We start from the raw sequence: 23,934 nt of genomic DNA, 5'->3' as shown, positions 1-23,934 counted from the left end.
TTAGCTGCCCCCTGTACCAATATTTTAGATAGATAGATAGATGGATGGATGGACGGACAGATGAACACACAGATAGACAAATAAAAGTCTGAAGGCAGGATGGAGAACTCACCTGCATGGCCACCTCTTTGCTCTCACTCCCGGGCCCCAGGGACCACTCATAGAGGATAATCTGGTGATCATCACTGCTCTGGTTTCCATTCAAAGTGATGGAGTTTTGGGGCAAAGTTATGGTCTGATTTGGTCCCGCATTGGCAACTGGTGGATGGTCCACAGCACTGTTGACTATCAGGGCTGCTGTTGTGGAGCTAATGGCTCCATCTGAGTCTGTAACAGTCAGTCTGTGAAAAGGAGAGGAAGCTATTACACTGCATGAATATGCGAAATCTCAAGGCAAGTGGTCAATTTAGTCTGCTTATGGTACATTTCTCAGAACAACTGAGAGCAGGTGTAAATAGAAATTTGAGGATGAAGCTGAGGAAAGAACAGAGACCTGAGGCTATATTTTTTCTTTGTTTCTGTTGATGTACTTTATTTTTAGCTAGTAATATATTCACACGATGGAGTTTTATTTTGTCTGGGTTTCTCATTATTCTCTGAGATGCTGGATGAAAAGACCATCCTCAGACAACACAGAAGCCTCTCTCTACCACCTGACACTCGAAATGTATCCGCTTTAAGTCCTGCCTGCAGGCCTGAGCACGTAGAGACAGCAAATCACTCCTGAATTTTCAGCTACAAAGCTTTTTCATTTTCTCATTCTTTTCTAGAGGACTTAATATGAAGTGTTTCAGGACACTCCTTGCAAAGCAATTTTAGGATTAAGCACTTTGAAATACAAACGACACTCTGCCTACACAAACAACACAGAGAGCTGCACTGACCCTCCCGTAGTAAACTCATTGGTGATGTGGCAACTGGATCAGTGAAATGAGGTCACTTCATTCTTCTGGGGCCAAGATTTAGTTTGGAGCAGCAATGCATGTGTAACAGGTATAAACAAGAATATGAGAATGAAGCTCTGGAAAGAACACAGGCCTTATTTGTAGGTAAGGTACCTGTACAGGGGGCCCCCATATTCTGGGCCTCTATCCCACATACTCCATACAACCAGGGTCCAAACTCCAGTTCTCGCTCTGATGGCAAACTAAACACCTAAGGTCCTTCCTCCTCAACCAGGCTGAGTCAGGACACATTCTGGGCCCCTAAGGGAATTTCTTCCTAGTAAAATGGGGTTAGCAGTAGGCCTGCCTTGGGACTTCCCTGGCGGTCCAGTGGTTAAGACTCCGTGCTCCCAATGCAGGGGGCACAGGTTTGATCCCTGGTTGGGGAGTTAAAACAAACAAACAAACAACAACATAAAAACAAAGTAGGCCTGTCTCAATGAGACAGGTAAAGAGTCATTAAATTAAAATTAATCAAAAGAACCTCATAAAGTGGCATTTCACTGTATATAAATTTTACCCCAATAAATAAGTGTTATAGAAAGACTTTTAAAAATAACTTTTCTGAAGTCCCCTTAGACTTTTATGTCATAAAGTTTCCACAAGTTTACCTTAGCAAAACCCTCAGATAAGACGTAGACAATAATTTGGCAACATACATCAAACTCCTTAAAAACATACAGGCCTCTGACCCAGAAATTTTACTTGCACTCCAAAATTTAACTATAAGAATGTTCCCCCAAACGTTGAATAATGGGGCTAAATTAATTTTCTAAGATGTATCAGCATCAAACATGATGTTGCAGAATATTTAATGACATAGATATCCATAATTAATGGGAATCCAAAATCAGATCCACTCATATATGACAACCTGATATAGAAGAGATGTGGTCTTGCAGATTGAGAAAGGACAGACTAGACAATAAACAGTAATGGGACAATAGACTGATTATCCACGTGGGAACCAATAAAATTGGATCTAACCACGTCAGACATGCAGTCAATTCTAGAAGGATAAAATGTAAACGTGAAAGACAAAATGTTTTAATTTTAGAAGAAAATATAGAAAGTAGCTTGTAAAACATCTTATACATTTTGATCCAAGTAAGAAAAGAGTTTTAAGTTTATGTGTATAGAAAAAAGACCATAAATATAAGTACTATACTCTTTTTTTCTTCTTCTTTTATGTTATTTTCTTTATTTGCCATGTGCTCATGTTAATTTTTTTTTTAACATCTTTATTGGGGTATAATTGCTTTACAATGGTGTGTTAGTTTCTGCTTTATAACAAAGTGAATCAGTTATACATATACATATGTTCCCATATCTCTTCCCTCTTGCGTCTCCCTAGTACTACACTCTTAAGGATGTTTATTCCTAGGTAGTGGAATTATGGGAGGTGTTTAATTTCCTTCTTTCTGCTTCTAGATACATTCTGTTTTTTATTTTTATAGCAAACATGCATTATTCTTATTATAAGAAGAAAGTATCATTTTTTTTAAACACCTGCATTGTTACTTGTCTCTCGAAACATATATTTCTTCTGGATCAAGCTGCGGCAGCCAGTGTGGTAAACTAAACATAAATACACGACATGTTTTTATTAGTTCCCCAACCAGGGATCAAACTAGTATAAATACCTACTCAGCAAAGAATATGGCAGATAAGCATATGAAAAGATGCTCCACATCATACGGTATCAGGGAAATGCAAATTGAAACAACAACGAGATACCACTACGCACCTATACTATGGCCAAAATCTGAAACTCTGGCAACACCAAATGCTGGAGAGGATGTGGAACAACAGGAACTCTCATTCATTACTGGTGGGAGTGCAGAATGGCGCCTCCACTTTGGAAGGCAGTTTGACAATTTCTTACAAAACTGAACATACTCTATAAGAGATGATGACTTTCAGACAATAAGGTTGCAGCTGGAAGCTACTAGCAGATGTTGTTTTGAGAATGACTGGTGGTGTCCTTAGATCCCATACAGTTCAGAAAATTCAAGTTCTCAGCAATACACAAACATGTCTGAAATCACGTCTACAATGGCCACCTAGTTTTACCTTGGATAAACAAACAAAAGCTACTCTATTTTGACTTTTAAATGCATTCTCCTCCTCAATGGCCAAACCAAATGTACAATGTATGTTTAATAAGCCACAAAACAGGCCACCAAAAAAACCCCAAAAAACAAAAAAACCAAGCATACTCTTACCATACGATCATGCTTCTTGGTATTTACCCAAAGGGGTTGAAAACTTCTGTCCACACAAAAATCTGCACATGAATGTTTATGGCAGCTTTATGGACAATTGCCAAAACTTGGAAGCAAGCAAGATGTCCCTCAGTACGTGAATGAATAAATAAACTTTGGTGCATCCAGACAATGAAATATTACTCACCACTATAAAGAAATGAGCTATCAAGCCATAAAAAGACACGGAAAAATCTTAAATGCATATTACTACATGAAAGAAGCCAATCTGAGAAGGCCACTTACTATATACTTCCAACTGTATGATACTCTGAAAGAGGCAAAACTACGAAGACAGTAAAAAGGTCAGTTGTTACCAGAGGAGGGGGAAAAGGAGAGGGATGAATAGGCAGAGCACAGAGGATTTTTAGGGCAGTGAAAATACTCTGTATGATACTATAATGATAGATATCCGTCATGATACATTTGCCCAAACATATAGAATGTACACCAAGAATGAACCCTAAGGTAAACTGTAGACTTTTGGTGGTTATGATGTGTCAATGTGGGTTAATCCTTGGTAAAAAATGAACCATTCTGGTGAGTGATGTTGATAACAGGGAGACTGAGCACGTGGGGAGCAGGGGACATATGGGAAATTTCCGTATCTTTCAATTTTATTGTAAACCTAAAACTGCTCTTAAAAAAATAAAGTTTAAAAAAAAAACCCACACATGAGCACTGGATGCCCCATGTGGCTACTCACTCTACCCCTACAAGGCCTATAGATTCCCAGAAATCCACTCAATAATAAAATAAGCTTTCAGAGCTAGGTAAATTTCTTTTTTTTTTATTGGGGTAAAGTACATATAACTTACCATTTTAACCATTTTTAAGTGCACCATTCAGTGGCATTAAGTACATTCACATTATTGTATAACCATTACCACTATCCATCTCCAGAACTTTTTCATCATCCCAAACATAAACTTTGTACCCATTAAACACTAACTCCCCATTTCTCCTCTACCACCACCCCATGGCAATCACTATTCTGCTTTCTATCTCTATGAATTTGACCACTCTAGGCACCTTAACTAAGTGGAATCATACAACATTTGTCCTTTTGTGAGTGGCTTCATTCAGTTAACCAAATGTCTTCAAAGTTCATCCATGCTGTAGCATGTCTCAGTAGTTCATTTTTTTAAGGCTGAATAATATTTCTTTGTGTGTACATACCTCATTTTGTTTACTCATTCATCGGTTGATGGACATTTGTGTTGTTCTATTAACATTGGAGTATGCTATAGACTGAATGTTTTCTGTTCCCCCAAAACTCATATATTGAAACCTAATCCCTAATGCGACTGGTATTTGGAGGTGGGACCTTCTGGGTGATTAGGTCATGAGGGCAGAGGCCTCCTGAATGGGATTTGTACTCTTACAAAAGAGACCTCAGAGAGCTCCCTTACCCCTTCTACCATGTGAGGACACAGTGAAAAGATGGCTGTCTATAAACCGTGTGAAGAGGGCCTTCACCAGACACCAAATCTACCAGCACCTTGATCTTGGACTTCCCAGCTTCCAGAGGTATGAGAAATAAATTTCTGTCATTTAAAAGCCACCCAGCCTATGGTTATTTTTGTTATAGTAGCCTGAATGGACGAAGATAGTGTACAAGCATCTATTTGAGTCTCTGCTCTCAGTTCTTTGAGGTATATATCTAAAGTGAGATTGCAGATACGGCAATTCTATGTTTAACTTTTTGAGGAATTGCCGAGCTATTTTCCACAGCAGCTCTACCATTTTCCATCCCTACCAGCAATGCACAAGGATTCCCATTTCTCCACAGCCTCACCGACACCTGTTATTTTCCATTTTTTAAATAATAGCTATCCTAATGGAGTAAACTGCTTCTTAAGCTGAGATTTCCAATAAACCAAAACAGAAGTTTTTACAACATGTGTAAAATCCAAAGCATTTTAGAGCACCTCTGTGGACTTTTTAGTCAAAGATGAATCCAGTCAGGTGCTTGAGAGTTTCTTAAGCTGGCTAGACTTCTGAGGATTCATAAATACATATGTACGGGCTCCTTCTCTGAAATCATCAGATTCTTAAAGCAGTATATGAGGTCTTAAACATATAATAAGCTAAAGTGTGTGGGGTGCAGCTAAGCAGCACTTAGAGGAAAATTATACCTGTGAAAGATTTATAAGCTTTTAAGGAAGCTCTAATATGAATGAACCAAGATTCTACTCTAAGAAGTTAGAAGAAAAAGAATAAAGCAAATCAAAAGCAAACAGAAGTAAGGAGACAGTAAAGAGCAGAAAAGAACAAATTACAAAACAGGCAAATATAATTAAAACAGTTCTAGGTAGGGTTCCTTGAGAAGATAAAATTAACAAACCCCTTAATTAGACTTATCAAGAGAAAAAGAACACAAATCACCAATATTGGAAATGAAAAAGAGGTTATCAGTACAGATCCTACAGACATGAAAGGATAATATGAAAATACTATGAACAACTTTATGCCAAAAAATATGATAATTTAGAAGGAATGGGTGAATTCCTTGAAAAATACAACTTACTAAAAACTGACACAAGAAAAAAACAGATAACACATCATCGTTAATCAACTATACTCCAATATAAAATAAAAATAAAATAAAAAAGAAAAATTTAAAAAAAAACAGAAAATCTAAATAGGCTTACATCTATGAAAGAAATTGAATTTGTTATCAAAACTTTCCCCAAAAGAAAATTCCAGGCCCAGATGATTTTACTGGTGAATTCTATAAAACTTTCAAGGAAGAAATACCACCAGTTGTTCATAAGTATTTCAGAAAATAAAGGAGGATGGATCACTGGTCAACTTGCTTTATTAGGCCAGTATAATCCTCATATCAAAACCTTGTGACAATGCAGAGAGAGAGAGAGAAAGAGAGAAGAAGGCACAGACCAAATCTTTCATGAAGACAGACATAAAAATCCTGACAAAAATATTATCAAGTTGAATCCCATGCTACATAAAAAGAATATCATGGGGGCTTCCCTGGTGGCGCAGTGGTTGAGAGTCCGCCTGCCGATGCAGGGGACACGGGTTCGTGCCCCGGTCTGGGAAGATCCCACATGCCGTGGAGCAGCTGGGCCCATGAGCCATGGCCACTGAGCCTGCGCGTCCAGAGCCTGTGCTCCACAACGGGAGAGGCCACAACAGTGAGAGGCCCACGTACCGCAAACAAACAAACAAACAAAAAGAATATCATGATCAAATAGGGTTTATCCCATGAATGCAAGGTTGATTTAACATTCAAAAATCTCACACAATACATAAAAATAACTCAAAACAGATCACAGATCTAAAAATAAAACCTAGACCTATAAAACTTAGAAAGAAAACAGGATCTTTGCAATCTTGTGATTAAACAAAGTTTACTTAGATAGAACACAAAAAGCATGAAACATAAAAGAAACAATTGATAAATTAGACAATCAAAATTTAAAACTTTTGCTCTTTAAAAGATGCCATTAAGAGAACAAAATGTCATATACTGGGAAATATCCACAACACATATATAAAACAAAGAACTTGTTTCAGAATGTATAAAAATCTTACAACTAAGTAAGATGTAATTTTTAAAACAGGAAAAAGATCTGAATGGAGACTTCACAAAAGAAGTTATATGAATGGTCAGTAAACACCTAAAATATGCTTAATAGCATTAGTCAACAGGAAAATGCAAGTTAAAACCGTAATGAGATACAACCACCCATCAAATTAGATACAATTAAAAAGACTGATTACATCAAGTGTTGGTGAGGATGTGGATTCTGGAACTCTCAACCACTAGAGATGGGAATATAAAATAATATACCCACTTTGGAAAAGAGTTTGGCAATTTCTTACAATGTTAAACATAAGCTCACCATAGAACCTAGCCTTTCCACTCTTGGGTATTTACTCCACAGAAATGAAAATACATGTCCACACAGACTTGTACACAAATGTTCATGGCAGCTTTATTTGTAATAGTTCAAAGTTGTAAACAACCCAATGTCCATACTAGATGAAAGGATAAATTGTGGTATATCCATACATTGGAATAGTACTCAGCAACAAAAAGGAACACACTATCAATAGAGACAACACCATGAATGAATCTCAAAAATCATTTGCTGAGTGAAAGAAGCCAGGCAAAAAGGAGCACCTACTGTACAATTCCATTTATGTGAAATTCTAGGAAGTGCAAGATAATTTAAAGTGGGGGAAAGCAGGTCAGTGGTTGCCCAAGGACAGGAATAGAGAGAGGTTTGGATTGCAAAGGGGCATGAGAAAACTTTTGGGGATGATGGAAATGTTGATTATCTTGAATGTGACAATGGTCTGACAGGTGTATGCAAATGTCAAAACTCATCAAATTTTATACCTTAAATATGTTCAGTTTATTACATTTCAGTTATATCTTTAAAAGTTGTAAAAAGATAAAGAAACAGGTAAATCCTATAAATCTGCCTCACTTTCACTCTGAAGAGAGAAACTTTCTTTCACGTATCTCAACACAGCAAAATAGATGCCATCCCATACTATTCCTGACAACAAAATCCAAAGGTTTCCAATAAATACACACTTGTAATTTATATTATTGATGATGGTATCAGAGTGCAAAGTGGTTGACAACCAAAACCCCAGAGGAAACCAAATCTGCCGCCTCCTGATCAAAATGAAAAGCAGCACAATGTTCTATCGGCATCTATCAGAACTAGTCAAGTTATCAGTGCTGGAAAGCGAACCCACTTGCCTGAAAGTATAGTTTCCAGGAACAAGGTTAGACAGATGTAAGACGGGGGTATCAGCTGAGGTCTTCTCCTCTTGGAAGGGCCCATTAACTTCTTCCCAGTGATAATTCACTATTTTAGTATCATCTGTACTGTCTAGAAAGATTGACAAATAAATGAAAACTAGAATTAAACACAAGAATATTAAAACATAAATTTTGTAATTTACATTATTGGGGTTTACATTTGATTTTATATGAAATTATATAATTGCACAGATTTCAATGGCCATATATTATGTGTTAGAAGGAGGATTACTTCTTCTTTCTAAATTATCATCATGATTTTTCTTCTGGGTTTCCACCAGATTTGAGTGAGGGTGTTTCGACTCAGTTGTGAATTTAAAAAGCAAAGTGACAGGCACTGCTGCTTTTTTTTTTTTAACTCACTTCAACTACAGCACACGATATCTTACTGATAATTCAAATAGGTATCTGAACTGACAGATTCATAAAGAATTGAGATGTTTTATATAATTACAAAACACCTTTTACTACCCTAATCATTAAGTGTAAATCCAGATAAAGGTAGTATCCTACATGAAAACCTCCTATTTCTACTTTAAAAGACAGCAAACAAAATGTACTAAGTTTAGACCTGGAAGGGAGCCAGTTTCATCTAATTCATTTAAGGAAAGAAAAGTTCATGCAACAGATTAATAATCCTGAACAGTTTCCTGTAACTAAATCGCACTGAATTAGAGGAATCAAAATGTAATGTATTTTCTCATGTAAATATTTTCATTTAAAACAGGCTTTAGGGACTATCCTGGTGGTGCAGTGGTTAAGAATCCACCTGCCAGTGCAGGGGACATGGTCCAGGAAGATCCCACATGCCGCAGAGCAACTAAGCCCGTGAGCCACAACTACTGAGCCCTCGTGCCTGGAACCCGGGCTCCACAACAAGAGAAGCCACCACAATGAGAAGCCTGTGCACTGCAACAAAGAGTAGCCCCCGCTCACCGCAACTAGAGAAAGCCTGTGCGCAGCAACAAAGACCCAACGCAGCCAAAAAAAAATAGATAAAATAAATAATAATTTTTTTTAAAAAGTGGTTTCCAACTGCTCATCACATATACTACATCGAAATGAGATTCTTTAATAATTGCTTTAATTTCGATCAAATAGCCAGACCCTAAAGAATTTTTTCATAGACAAATGAGACATAACTGAAGGGAAATTCAGCCTAAGACAGAGAAGTTGTGCTAAAGGAGCTGAAGGACTTGAAGATACAGATAGATGCTCATCTATTGGTGAGTTAGCCCATAAGTCCTCACAGCCTCAATAGAGACCTCCCATTACGTCTCATAGTGCAGAGGGCAAAACCCCCTGAAGTATGGCTGGATACCCACGGCTGCCATCGATGAGGGCCGACGTCAGAGGCAGAGTGAGCTCCTGTCTCTCGGGAGAAACAACTGCCACGGGAGGCAGGTTGACTCTTCCGGCTGTGACAGAAAAAAGGACACGGGCTGAGCCCAAGTTGTCACCACCCAAATAAAGCATCTGATTTTCAAAAACTGGTTATAAATATCCTGTCCGGAAGGTGTTTATCCTGCAGGCCTCAACTATGGAAAGTACTTGTAATGTTTTGGAACCCCCCTATACACTTTAGGAGCACGTCTGCAGGTTTAGATTTTTGTATGAAAGCCCAGGCTCAATGAACACATGTAATAACAAGCAAGGGGTTGGTCACAGAACCTGAGCAGCAACTGCAAGAGAGGAGCGACGGAGTAGGGTTCCAGCTCCTACGATTAGCGGGCTCTTGACTCTTTGAAGCCCCGCCCCCGGCCCCGCCCCCGCCAACCACGTTTAGCTCTAAGAATAACCAGGCAGAATGTGCAAAATGGGGAGCTGTCAGCCCCTGGGGAAGAGGCTGGAGGTGAGGTTGGCACTGAGCTGGCCCACATCCCTTGTGCCCAGAGGAGGGGGTGGCAGAGGCTCAAGGCCCATGCTCCATGCACTGAGCCAGGGCTGTGCCCACCCAGACAAAGGGCCACTATTTCTAATTCACACCAGTGCACTGACCTATGGACTAGTGGTGGCCTGAAAGGACCAGGGGGCTTGAAAGCCCATGGCATACATTTCCCTTGACCCCTGAGTTGCTCCCTTCACCTAAGGACAAGCTGAGTCACGGGGAATGGAGGTAGAAGGGTGAACACAGCAAATGTCAGACGGAGGAGGCTATTGCCACACCTAAGAACAGCAAGCAATAACCTTGCAACCTTACACAGCGGTGTCAAGCAAGTACTAAGAATTATACAGAAAGAAGAAAGAAAAAAACCGTATAATCTTTGCATGTTCTCTCTACAATGGAGCCTAACGTAAGACTAAAAATATATATTACCGTGTTATTCAGGCACCAAAAATTGAGATAAACAGGAGGCTGTCCTCTTACACAGGCTTACCTGGCTTAACGGTGACATTTACAAATCCCTCTCCAAAGGCATTTTCACTAGAAACTGCTACTTTGAAGGAATAAATTCCTACTGACAACTGCAAGATGAAGAAAAGTTATACTGATAAACATGCAAACAACAGGATGGGTCCACTGCCTAGAAAATCCTTAAATATTCCAGAAGCCGTTCTCCTGGAATCAGCATAGAGAAGGGGCTCGGGACCTGTGGACACACTGCCACATGTCTGAAGCCTATACTCTGCAACACTGAAGATCACCCAGGAAGGCCTTCAGCTTAGTTACAGATGTTCACGGGGCTTACAGAGGCATATGTGACACGGACCAACCGAGGGCGGCAGTTCTCAAACTTGAGTGTATGGGAATCTTGCATTTTTACCAAGTAGCACTGGTGGGTCAGCTGTCAATGGTCTGGGTACCAGACTTCGAGAAACAGCGCCCAGTGGCATGGGGGTGATGCTAACCCATGTTGCACCAGTAGCTGTGCAGTATCAGAAATGAAGCGAACATAATCATCTATGGGCCAAGAAGAGGGAACATTTCTTCTTGGGAGGACTTATATCTTGGAGCAATATTTGGTAGTCAAACCATATGTGAACCGGAATGGAATTTTTGGCAATCCTAGAAATGTGCCTGACTAAGAATCAGAGATGACCAGAGTGTCTCTAACACTGCAAAGGGATCAAGAGTTGGAACACAGGCTTTAACCTCACTACAGAGACCCGTAGCAGCCTGGGCCAGCCTCTCCTCCCTGGGCTGATACGCCACGTAAGTCAAATAAAGAAAAGGTCCCGCAAGCCCCTTTACTTAAATCTACCTGTCTACCTACATGCTTGAAACCTGATTCATTTATATTCTTCTTTTAATCTTAATCGTAAGAGAGACTTCTAGATTCAACAGCTAAGAAGGTGTTACCTGAATTCTAAGGTATGCTGTCAGTTACTACCGGTTACCAGTTACTTACCTGAGAGACATTAAGAGTTTGCGTGTGTCTTTGTTTTATTTCACCTTGGTAGTATTCAGGGTGGCTTATTAAACTCCATTCATAGTTGTAGGTTGTTTCTGAGAGCAAAGAAAAATATGAGTAGTTATAAACTCTCAGATGTCACTGTAATCTGGGCAGAGGGAGGGAAATGACAGTCTTCAATCTACTAGCAGAAATTAATTTAGATAGACTGCACTCAACTTTCAACTATCATTCAGGTAAGGAACAGTAAGGTATCTATATCTTTTTATTTTTTTATTATTTTTATTTTTTTAATTATATATATATTTTTTTGCGGTACGCGGGCCTCTCACTGCTGCGGCCTCCCCTGCCACGGAGCACAAGCTCCGGACGTGCAGGCTCAGCGGCCATGGCTCACGGGCCCAGCTGCTCTGCAGCACGTGGGATCCTCCCGGACCGGGGCACGAACCCGCATCCCCCGCATCGGCAGGCAGACTCCCAACCACTGAGCCACCAGGGAAGCCCTCTATATCTTTTTAATGTAAAATTTCTTTATTATTATAAGAACATACAACTTATAAAAATTTAGAAAATATAGAAAGTTTTTTAAAAATTGCCCTAATTTCATTGTTAGCATTTGATGACTTTCCTTCCAGACTACTACACCTGACTATACATATAAATTTTAACATAGTATAATCCACTGTACTTTTCTCCTTTTAATAAAAGGCAAGGAGATTTAAATTCATTCCATCTGTCGTAGGGGTTTATATAAGGCCTAAGAACAGATTAAATATCTTTATATTAAGATGAAGCTGTCTTCCACCTTGTGATTCTAGTAATAGTTAAAGCATGAGTTACCTCAGCTGAAAGGAGTAAATGACAAATGCCAAATATTAACATCTATGCTTAAATTTTGATCCATGTGTGATAGGGAAAAATGAATAAAGGAACTAACCTGAATGAGAAATATTCAAACACCTTAAAAATGAATATACTTTTAAGAAAGAATGCATTTGACAGGTCACAGGAATAGGTCAAATGTTTGCTGAAGAGCAGAGTGCTGGATCAGCAGAAGAAAGTATTTTAAACATTTTTTGAACAACTGGTGTGAGGATCCTGAGAACCTGAGAGACGTGTTGCCACTACAATATCTGCAAACAACCTTTGTGCACGTGCTACCTCCCTCACCTGACAGTGGAACATTCCCAGGCTCTGTGGGTTATTACAAGTCAAAAGCTGGTATATGGAAACCTCTCCTGTTCTAAGATATCACTCTGCTTTGCATCATCAGAAATGTATGACTTCTTATCCTGACCAATTAAAGGAAATGTTCTGTATTTAATTCCTATACTCTCACTCCATTTTAAAATATTTCAATAAACTTTAAATCTTATGATCATCAAAGCCTTGTCATCCACTCGAGAGTGACATTCACTATGTTGTGAAAATGAATCAAAGTTGTAAATAACCAGTAAAGACACCTTAAGGACACACCAGCTAATGGGCCCCTACTGGTCCCAGAGGAAAGTCAAACTCTCACCTGCAGGTGGCGCTGGCACAACAGATGCCTTCAGTTCAACTTCATTTTCCGGCAAAGTTATTATTAGGTTATCACCAGCAGACACCGTGAGTTCTTTCACTAAAAGTTAATTAGAAATAGTACATTTCATCATATACTTCAATGATGTTAACTTACTGCCCTATGATAGATTTGTTTTTAGTATCCATAAGATAACCCATATTTTTGTAATAGTTCTTCATGCGATTTTATCTAAGATACTTTTTTCCCTCTGGCTAGTAACTGAACTGTGCCCTATATTATGTTGCAGGGTAGATTTCATAAATTTAAAACTGTCAACGTGAGTAGGCACTGTGGAGAAAACGCTTCAGATCGACTGAGCAAGGTGTCGGTGACAAGAGTTGCGCAAAAACAGGTAGGGTACTGTGGACTGGGTCTATTTTCTCTCTTGCTTCCAGCTTTGCTTGACCCCCTGGTATGTGCTATTTTTAGTCTTAAAAAGATGGAGTGTAATCATAAGTGTTTCTGTAGCATTAATCACACGCCACTCAGTTCTGATAGTAACCCCATGAATTACTGCAATGGTCTTGGTCTTGGAAACTTTCCAAGAGAAAAGCCTGTCAACCTCAATATAAAAAGGCTATTTTAACTCAAGCAGCAAAAAGCACATCCACTCTCATCAGAAGCACGTAGTCACTAAATCAGCATTCAGAACAAGGCTTGTTTCCTTGCTCCACAACCAGGATTATACTGATACGTTCAATTGGCTTGACTCAACTGGACATTAGTCTCCCTTTGTAAAATACAATTGAGATCGTCAAGATATCACATAGAGAAAAGCAAAGATTTAAAGAAAAGCTGCGTGCTCTCTAGAGGTCCTAGCTGCTTGGAGATGTTAGATGGAGGTGTGGCTCCTTTAAATCTACTTCTCTCAGTCTGTACTCAGTCCCTCGAGTGCCTTCCTAGACCAGCTGCAGAGGCTTCGCTGACGTCTCTGGCTCTTCTTCCCTGTCACTTTCACTGACTCTTTTCAAGAAAAATCAGCCATTGTGGACCTAAAAAAGGGATATTGGTCCAAACCCATCATTTGACAGATAAAGAAATTGAGCCCCGGAGAGGCAATATAAGTTTCTTGAGGCTATGTGGGTCATTAGCAATAGACCCACCAATATCTGACTAATTTAAACTGTATTTATGTCAACAGCCACTTATCTACGAGATTGAACTCTGATAGGCTCTGTTCCAAGGACTTGAAGATTATCAATTCATTTCATCCTCTAACTACTCTATGCAACAGGTGCTACTAGAACTCAAGGATGCTAATTCCCAGGCCAGTCTCCTTTTCCATATACTGTACAGCTCTTCCACCATTATCCTTCTCTCTACTGCAACTCAGGATCAAAGTAAATAACCAAAGAAGAGAGGGTAACCCTCAAAGTACGTTACCAAAGAAAGGCTCAGGAAACATGACAAAAGTCTCTAGTAACTTCTTTAGTATTAAATCCTCCTGTATTAAATTCAATCCTCCTGTAACACCCAGCCCCTTCATCACTTCTTCCAACGTGGAAACCTCTCCTCTCTCCTTCTCTCAGTCCACGCTCTCCTCTTTCTCTACCTCTCTGTCACAGCCACTCAGTCAGCTCTATAGGCTCCTTCTGCTGTCCCAGCTCCTAATACAATGATGGCTCCAAAGTTCCACCCCTCAGGCCTCTCCCCAGCCCACCCCGTGGCTCTCCCTGGAGGGCCTTCAACTATCACCTCTACACCGAAGACACCTAGTCCTTTATCTTCAGCCCAACCACTCATCTAGTTTTCAGTTCCATGTGTTCATATATCTTAGAGTCCTTTTACCTTCATCGTGACCTTCAACCACTTACCAAGTTCTAATGATTCTGCCCTTCTAATACCGCTTGAATCTGGTTCCTTCCCTCCATCCCTGCAACCACTCACTACAGTTTTTTTAATGGATCCTCTTGCCTCAGGTCAACCCCATACTATTTTCTTGATACCAGTCTGATCATTTCACTTTCCTGCTTCAAACCATTCAGGGATTCTCTCTACTCATCCAATAAAGCACAAATTCCTTAGCACAGAACACAGGATCCTTCAAAATACTCTAGACTCAGACCTTGCCATTTCCACTCCATTTACATGATCAGTGCCAGCCATACTGAACCCCTTATAGCTCTTCCCAAAATGCCCCTTGAGCTCTTGTCCCTCTGTTCCCTGGCACAGGCAGTGAATGAGAGGATGGGCAGGAAATGCCAAGCGTGGTGCCTGGCCCTGGGTAAGTGCTCAGTAAATGTAATTATCATTATTGTTATTACACATGTCGCTCCCTCGACCTGAACAGCATGCTGACTCCATTTTTGCTGGCTCATCTATCCTAGCATTACCACCTCTGGAAAGGCTTCTGTGGCCTCTCTGAGCCGGTCAGCCGGGCTGCTCCTTTTCTGCTCCCATAGCAGCCTCTCAAAGCACTTACTGTATTGTATCAAACCATCTATTTGTCTGTCAGCCTCATCCTCTAGACTATAGAGTCAAGGAGGGAAAAGACAATATCTATTCATCTTTTTATTCCCAGTGCCTAGCATCATTTCTGGCACACGATAGATGCTCAAAAACGTGCCCGGAGGGAATGAGTAAACTTTCGAAGTTGTCACTACTATATTCTACAGCGTGTCTTCAGTACATTCCTTCCAGTTATATTTTTTAAATTACCTGTCCTGGGGGCAGTAGGAGCAGATACAGGTTGCTGAGATGGGGCAGACTCAGTGGGGAGGGTGCTAGCGGAAAGGGTTGAAATGCTATGCTCTGTGCTCCGTGGGGTGACTGTGAGAGCTGGGCTTTTCTCCATGGTGGCTGGGCTGAACTCCAGGCTGGTTGGAGAAGGATTATGGGAAGGCATTAGGACCTAGGAGATCAATTACAAGCATAGTTGTTATGGGGGAAAAACAAAGGTTGAACTCTTTAAGACAACACCATGTCATTGACTTTTTCAAAAATTAGACTCGGCAGCATTTGAAATACCATGTCTAACATTGCAAACCACTGGAACTCTAGACCATCTCTTTTAAATATTCTCTGCTACCTGCTAAAAATGTAAGGCAACTCTGGGTTGGAGAATTATTATAGGCAAACATACACATACAGAAAACATTCAAGATAAAAAGAGAGAAAATACTTAGAGTAGCAATGATTGAAGACAATCAGATAATTCAACAATGAACAGGTTTCTAGAGTAAATGATCTCTATTCATATCATCCACTGCATATAATTTATAATTTAAGATTATGGTTATAGGGTTATCCAACTTAAAGTTTTAAATTAAATATTATGTGCCGGGGGGAAAATCTCACAACATGATAATAAAATGCTCTTCTGAGCTCCAACTGCCAGGGCCTGTATGGAGCCAGATAAGTAAAACTCAGGCTAAGAAGATAGGAGACCCAAAGGGGCGGCTGAGTGTGAGAACCACAGGAAGCAAAGCTGCACCTCAAATGTTAACTAGAGGGGGGCGCTGGTATTTACTGAAAACACAGCTACTCTTTTTTGCAGTTCACTTAGCCACATAAAAGAAGGTAAAATGTGTTAATACTCAGGGATGGGGGGAAAGAACACCGTTATTCTTTGAGACTTTATTTTTTAATTTTATTTTTTTGCGGTACGCGGGCCTCTCACTATTGTGGCCTCTCTCGTTGCGGAGCACAGGCTCCGGACGCGCAGGCTCAGCGGCCATGGCTAAGGGCCCAGCTGCTCCGCGGCATGTGGGATCTTCCCGGACTGGGGCACGAACCCGTGTCTCCTGCATCGGCAGGCGGACTCTCAACCACTGCGCCACCAGGGAAGCCCTGAGACTTTATTTTTTAATTGAAAGTCTTCAGAATGTTTAAGATAAGTACAAGGACAGAAAAATATGAAAACTCTGAAACGAAAAATACATCAAAGCAGGAAAAAAGCTGATAATCTCACAGCTTAAAAGAATGTTTAGCAAGTTTTAATGGTTGAGATTATAATGTCTCGTCAATTCAATCCAGCTTTCCTCACTTATTCTAACCTAAGCACTGATATCTTAAATAATATTTTCCTTTTTATAAAAAAAAATCTTAATTGGTTTATGCCCCTTTACATTCTGATTTGCTCTCTTGTATCTTGAAATACACTAAATTCTCCCATGACCTGTCCTTTTGTCACTTTACTGCCAACTGCATTTGGCTTCTCCTGATCGACACACTCACTATATCCTCACCTTGTCCTGGTATTTCCCAAATGAGCAGTCTCTGAGCTCCCAACTACTCTCCCCACAGTGCAGCCTCCTTCTCTATCTCCCTGACCTTCTGCTGTTAGCACTTGAACCTTCCCTCTGTTTTGGGTATGTCTGCTCTCCCAAAGGTTCCCATTCTTTTCACCTGTGTTTTTCATGGAAAGTTCTGTACAGCTTATGTTCTCTCCTTAGTATCTTGTTCCTCCTATCCAACTGATTCTTCACTGGTGAGTTTCAAGCAACCTCAGAACCTGTTGGGTCTTGAAGAAACTGTAGCGGGTCAGAATGTCACTCTAAAATATAGCACTTTGGCATGCTGATTATTCTGAATGAAAGGTACTTGAGAAACAGCCAGTGCAAGAAGAACACTCTGACCCTCCTTTGTCCCCCCTGAAAGCAAGAGACAAATCTCCCATGCAAAAGGTACCCTTCTTTTCAAGGATTATCTACAACTTAATGCAGCTCAAAAAAATTTAATTGACTATAGGGGACAATATGTACTTTCGTGGAAAATAAAACACTGTACCAGGAGGATAGAAGGTATCCTTATCACCATAGAGGGGAAATTTAGGGCTGAGAAGGCTGTAGAAACAAACCTCGTGTTAAAGCAACAGGCCCCAAATAGAGTCCTTTATGTTAGGCCCCCAAACCAAGACTTAATTACAGTTTCAGCCCTCCCAGAAATGGAATCTTAAACCAGTCAATCAGGAATAATTTTGAGGTAATCTGCTTGATAAACCCCTACGACCCCTTAAAAGAAAGTAACCTTGTAATAACCAAGCCACTTTCTTGCCTTATATTCCTTGTTTCCACTCCTGCCTAAAAAAGTCTTTCATTTTGTACCGCTCCTCGGAGCTCCTTTATACCCGCTATGCTGGATGCTGACTGATTTCAATGCATTTTTGCTCAAACCCTTAAAAATGTTAATATGCTTCAGATACTTCTCTTTAACAGATACTTTGTCACCAATTTATTACCCCAAGCCTAATCCTCTTTGGCTTGTCAATTCTTCACAGACTGATTGTTTCTTTGTTTAAAAGATACAAAGCCTTCCTGCTTTGGTCACCTCTCATATTTTTATGGGGTCTCCAAATTTACCAAAGTAAATTTACCAAAGTAAATTTGTTTTCCTCCTGTTAATCTATCTTACGTCAATTTAATTATTACCCCAACCAAAAAACTTGGAAAGGAGAAAATTTTTTTCTGCTCCTACAAAACCTACCACGAGAGATTTGCAAAGCCTCTGGCTACACTCGCTGTGTATATGGGCTGGCTCCAGAAACTTCTATAAAACCTCATTCATCTGAGATACCGGTAGAGGCATCTCTAAGGAGAAGCACTAAATCATCATTAGGCGGCTGACTTGTGAAGGCAGAAGAAATATTTGCTCTTTTAAACAGTCTGGTCATGAGTGCACAACAGAGGAGGAGGATGTTTTGTTTGGAAGGTTCTGAGAGTCATTTTTTTAGATGATACCTTAATAGGTGCCCCCAAAAGGAAGCTTTGCGCGACGTGTGTCCTAATGGGGGCCGGGCTCTGAAAGCGAACTCAGCCCCTCCCACCCTCTCCTACACACGCCAGCCACACCCACCTCTTTTCCAGAGCTGTTGCTGGATTGCTCCTGGAGCTGCAAAGTCTCTTTCTCCAGTTCCTTTCCGGAAGGTGGAGTAGTGACCAAGGGAAGCAAAAACCTTCCCCCGGGGGAGGGTTTCGGGGCCGGGGTCCACGCCGACTCGTTCAGCTCACGGTGCTCTGGGCCCTCCTGCTGCTTCTCCGCCGATGTTGCTGGGCTGCCTCCAGCAGAGGAGTTGGAACCTCCCTTGCCACGGGCCGGCAAGCCCCAATCCGTGTACCCGGAGCTCCCTCGGGGCTCCTGCTTGCCGATGGGCCGGAAGAGGCTCTGCTCCAGCTCCCCATGTGAGTACTCAGACATCTCCTCCAGGCCCCGATCTTTGCCCAGGAAGGCCAAGTCCTTTCTGATATCCTCAGGTGAGTCCCCCCAGATTCCTGACGGGGAGCCCCTGTTCAGCATCAGCTCCCCGGAGTCCAGCAGCTGTGCGGGCCTCTGGGCGGGCCTGAGCACAAAGGTCAGATAAGACCTGACGGCGCCCATCTTTCTGGGCTCGCAGTTCTCCTCGTGAGGGCAGCTCACCAGGTAGCAGCGGCCCTCAAACCACCAGGCCAGGTCACAGCTGTACAGGTCACAGCAGGCAGATGTGCAGTCTGCCACGGGCGTGGTTTGAGGCACTGGCATGATTTTGCTAGTTTCCAAGTTAGGAGAAATGATGGCATTGGAATACGTCCTCCCCTCACTGCACTGCGTACAGGCACAACCTACAAACACGCGGTCTCCAATAAGGAAGCGAGGCATATCACTTCTGGCAAGCAAATAAACCACCAGCATCTCCTATAGAAAGTCCACGGCTTTAGAGCCCATCCATCAACAGCCCCATCCGTACACCTGTCCTCCCATCCTTTCACCCCCATCCATGCATCCATCGATTCTCCCACCTGTCCATCTAACCGTCCACCCTCTCTCTTTATATGATGTTACTCCACTCAGCGAAGAGAGGCGTTCTTTTCTACGTGCGTGTTCGCCTTTACACTACAATATTTTGCTCCTCACCCGAAACCCAGCTATAAAGGTTTGCTTTAGGAACAATGTCATGCTGTTAATTGAATTTTTAAACATCTCAGGTTATTCTGATGATAGATCAATTCTGATGACATATCAAAGGAGAGAAAAACTTGTCCTAAATACGGGTCTGTAACAACTAGCTTTAAGCACATTCTAAACCATGAACTACAAATGGTGCCAGCTGGCAAATACAGCAGGTAGGAGAGCGGTGCTACGTAAGTGTGACCTGCAGGCCACAAACACTGTGACCAGTCCATAAAGAATAAGGGCAACTGGGGCTTTTAGAAAGCCCTGCAGCAATTTGTCATTCCCTGACTTCCAAGGACAAAAATCACTTTCCTGCTTTTTTGTTTATTTTGTAAAACAAAGAATGCTGCCCACCACCCAGTTCTACAAGGATAAAGTCATTACCCACTGCAGTCACTGACAGTGCACCCAGAAATGAATTCAGGATGAGAAACAGGATAAGGCGCTCCGTGCTTTGGACAAACAGGCCCCATAGATACTTAGATGCATATCTTAGGAAGAATTTTAATGAGCCCAGATTCTTGTATCTTCCCTTACATAGAAAAGCACTAAAATCATCAGCTGAGATATCTGTTCCTTGTGACTAGCAGTAATCGTTTACTAAAATGTGTGCTTGACTGCACGAATTCTCTAGCCCCAAATCATATATATATGGGCTTCTCCTGTCTCTTCAGAACAGTTCCCTTAGAGCTACCGAGAGACTGTTTCCTGGGCTATAGTCTTTGGGAAGGTCCCTGAATAAAACTGAAACCCACAACTTTTACCCTGTGCATTTTTCTTTCAGTAGAAATTGTGTGTTGATTTTTTTTACCAAAGAATCTGTCGGTGGTAGATTGGAAATAAAAACGAATTGGTCCCTCAGCACATATAGTTTGATGAGCACTGTTCTGCTGCAGAACTCAGAACAGCAAAGGATCTCTTTTCTAGTGAGGGCTCATCACTGATCATTCTCTTAATAACTGTTACATTTTTCATAATGACAGTCAGAGATCACTTCTAACTGGAGGTAAGAGAAATGGTTAAATACAGTATAAGAATCATCTTATTTTTTTTTACCTGTATACATATCATCATTGTTATAAATTTTTCAGAATCATTCAATGACTAACACTGGCTCTACAGGAAAGTCTAATTGGTCCAATTCAATAAGAATTAGATATAATAAATATACATCTTTCCTAATGAATAAGCTAGCAACAAACCACTTTAATTCAATTGAAATGACATTTTCTCAAACCAAATCTACTTTTTTTTTTAAGAAGATATTGGGGGTAGGAGTTTATTAATTAATTAATTTACTTTTACTGTGTTGGGTCTTCGTTTCTGTGCGAGGGCTTTCTCTAGTTGTGGCAAGCAGGGGCCACTCTTCATTGCGGTGTGCGGGCCTCTCACTATCGCGGCCTCTCTTGTTGCGGAGCACAGGCTCCAGACGCGCAGGCTCAGTAGTTGTGGCTCACGGGCCTAGTTGCTCCGTGGCATGTGGGATCTTCCCGGACCAGGGCTCAAACCCGTGTCCCCTGCATTAGCAGGCAGATTCTCAACCACTGCGCCACCAGGGAAGCCCCAAATCTACTTTGTAAAAAAATCACCTTAATAGTTTTAGCCTTCTATTTTCTAAAGAAAAGCTTAGTCTCAGATATGGAGAGGAGGAAAAAAAAATAATTCTGCTGAACATAACAAAATAGCATTTCTAATTAAGGTCAAGAGACGATGTAGCGTATAAAATAGGCAGGTAACCTCCAACTTCCAGTTCTACTCTCAAAAATAGTGTCCTTATTTGTAAAGACATCACTACATTCCTTTAAATGAAGGGGCCTTTAAATGAAGACTCAAACTAGAAATTTCTTTCAAACACAAATGGTAGGATATATTTTATTTCCCTTGAACAACTGTTGGGTCCTCTCCTTTTGGGCAATATGATTCATAAGAACTATCATGTTTCATTTCTGGCTCTGGCCACCAGAAGCTTAAAAGCCAATTTATAAAACTGTGTCACAGAAACCATTATACAGGGAAAAGGCTGTGATCCTGGAATAAGCAAATTGTTACACGTGGGTAAGAAGCATGGCAGGAACCTTCAACACAAAGCTTAAAGCAGTTTTCCATCAGGTTGAAGGTGGAGATCGCCATTTATTGGGTTGGCCAAAAAGTTCGTTTGGTTTTTTGCCATAAGATGGCTGTAGTAGCACTTAGTTGTCTTTAACTTCATTGGAAACAATTTTGTTAGATTCAGTTGTGACAGCTGTCATATCAGCGTGCATTTTAAAAAACCTTATCAAAATTGGTGAATTTCTGTGTAGCCAGTTTAATATTGAAGATGGAAGAAAAAAGCAACGTTTTCGGCATATTATGCTTTATTATTTCAAGAAAGGTAAAAATGCAACTGAAACACAAAAAAAGATTGGTGCAGTGTATGAAGAAGGTGCTGTGACTGATCGAGCATGTCAAAAGTGGTTTGCAAAGTTTCGTGCTGGAGATTTCTCACTGAACAAGGCTCCGTGGTCCAGTAGACCAGTTGAAGTTGACAGGAATCAAATTAAGACATTAATTGAGAACAATCAATGTTATATCACACGGGACATAGCCGACATGCTCAAAATATCCAAATCAAGTGTTGAAAATCATTTGTACCAGCTTGGTTATGATCATTGCTTTGATGTTTGGGTTCCACAGAAGTTAAGTGAAAGAAACCTTCTTGACCGTATTTCTGCACGTGATTCTCTACTGAAACATAATGAAAACGTTCCATTTTTAAAACAAATTGTGACGGACGATGAGAAGTGGATGCTGTACAATAATGTGGAACAGAAGAGATCATGGGGCAAGAGAAATGAATCACCGCCAACCCCACCAAAGGCCAGTCTTCATCCAAAGTAGGTGATGTTGTGTATATGGTGGGATTGGAAGGGAGTCCTCTATTATGAGCTCCTTCCGGAAAACCAAACGATTAATTCCAACAAGTACTGCTCCCAATCAGACCAATTGAAAGCAGCACTCCATGAAAGAGTCTGGAATTAGTCAACAGAAAACGCATAATCTTCCATGAGGGTAACACAAGACCTCATGTTTCTTGGATGACCAGGAAAAAACTGTTACAGCTTACCTGGGAAGTTCTGATTCATCCACCATATTCACCAGACATTGCAACTTCAGATTTCCATTTATTTCATTCTTTACAAAATTCTCTTAACAGAAAAAATTTGAATTCCCTGGAAGACTGTAAAAGGTCCCTGGAACAGTTCTTTGCTCAAAAAAATAAAAAGTTTTGGGAAGACGGAATTATGAAGTTGCCTGAAAAATGGCAAAAGGTAGTGGAACAAAATGGTGAATCCAAAAAAAAAAAAAATGGTGAATACATTGTTCAATAAAGTTCTTGGTGAAAATGAAAAATGTGTCTTTTATTTTTACTTAAAACCCAAAGAACTTTTTGGCCAACCCCATACCTCTGGGACAGATCATCATTTTGTTCTGCAAAAAATCACCTGAATGGGCTGTTTAGATATACATACCTTAAGCAGAGATCTGAACGCTAAAGAAAGAAGTTTGAAAAGGTGGGTTTCGCAACAACTAAACCATTCTCCCTTTGGGCCAAGTTGCCATAATTACTTTAGAATCCATTAGACTCACTCAAGAACGTTCTTGAAGAGACCGGAAACACTCACATGTTTGTCCCCTCTACAAATTGGCAGCCCAATCCATGAACACAGTGGGCACTCCATGATTGTTGACAGATCAATAAAATCATCGGTTAGCATCTTATCAAAGGTAAAGAGGATAGAGAGAAAAGACAGACAAACCCTGAATCACATTATTTGGGCTCAGTAACTCAGGAACTTTGAATTAATGGAAAACAACTCATAAGAAAAAGACGAAAAGCAGTGAAAAAGTGGGGATTTGAGAGAGAGAGAGAGAGAGAGAAAAGAGGGCTCAAACATTAACGACAGCATTCTCCAGAGTAAAGAGTACACTGAGTATGGAATAAAGGAACATCTTGCCTTGCATACTAAGCAGTGGTGAATTTAATAAGACGGACGGATGGCGTGGGGAGAGTAAACTTCAGGAAACGATAGGGCTTTCCCGATTGTAGTATTTCCTGAAGTGGCCCTTGTATGATCTAAAACTGTGCTTATAAAAATTT

At 40.7% G+C, this 23,934-nt stretch overlaps 1 protein-coding gene across 6 annotated transcripts in view; it reads right to left on the bottom strand.

Moving 5' to 3' along the window:
- The window catches only part of KIAA0319, a gene marked incomplete at both ends in the record, with an annotated part of 72,063 nt that overhangs the window by 22,387 nt on the left and 25,742 nt on the right, over positions 1–23,934 (bottom strand). For 4 of the 6 annotated variants that reach the window (XM_082847989.1, XM_082847985.1, XM_082847987.1 and 1 more), the window contains 8 exons: positions 113–341; positions 7,950–8,082; positions 9,338–9,430; positions 10,391–10,478; positions 11,363–11,460; positions 12,888–12,986; positions 15,588–15,780; positions 18,723–19,465. In XM_082847989.1, the coding sequence (XP_082704115.1) occupies positions 113–341; positions 7,950–8,082; positions 9,338–9,430; positions 10,391–10,478; positions 11,363–11,460; positions 12,888–12,986; positions 15,588–15,780; positions 18,723–19,385 (1,596 nt within the window). Of the gene's footprint in view, positions 1–112; positions 342–7,949; positions 8,083–9,337; positions 9,431–10,390; positions 10,479–11,362; positions 11,461–12,887; positions 12,987–15,587; positions 15,781–18,722; positions 19,536–23,934 lie in introns of those variants that run through there. The other 2 variants (XM_082847984.1, XM_082847986.1) reach the window with 2 other exon arrangements.

Source organism: Leucopleurus acutus (genome assembly GCF_964270905.1).
Source record: "Leucopleurus acutus genome assembly, chromosome: 10".
NCBI lineage: Eukaryota > Metazoa > Chordata > Mammalia > Artiodactyla > Delphinidae > Leucopleurus > Leucopleurus acutus.
The sequence above is the reverse complement of the archived record's forward strand: the minus strand, read 5'-3'. Positions and strand labels throughout refer to the sequence as shown.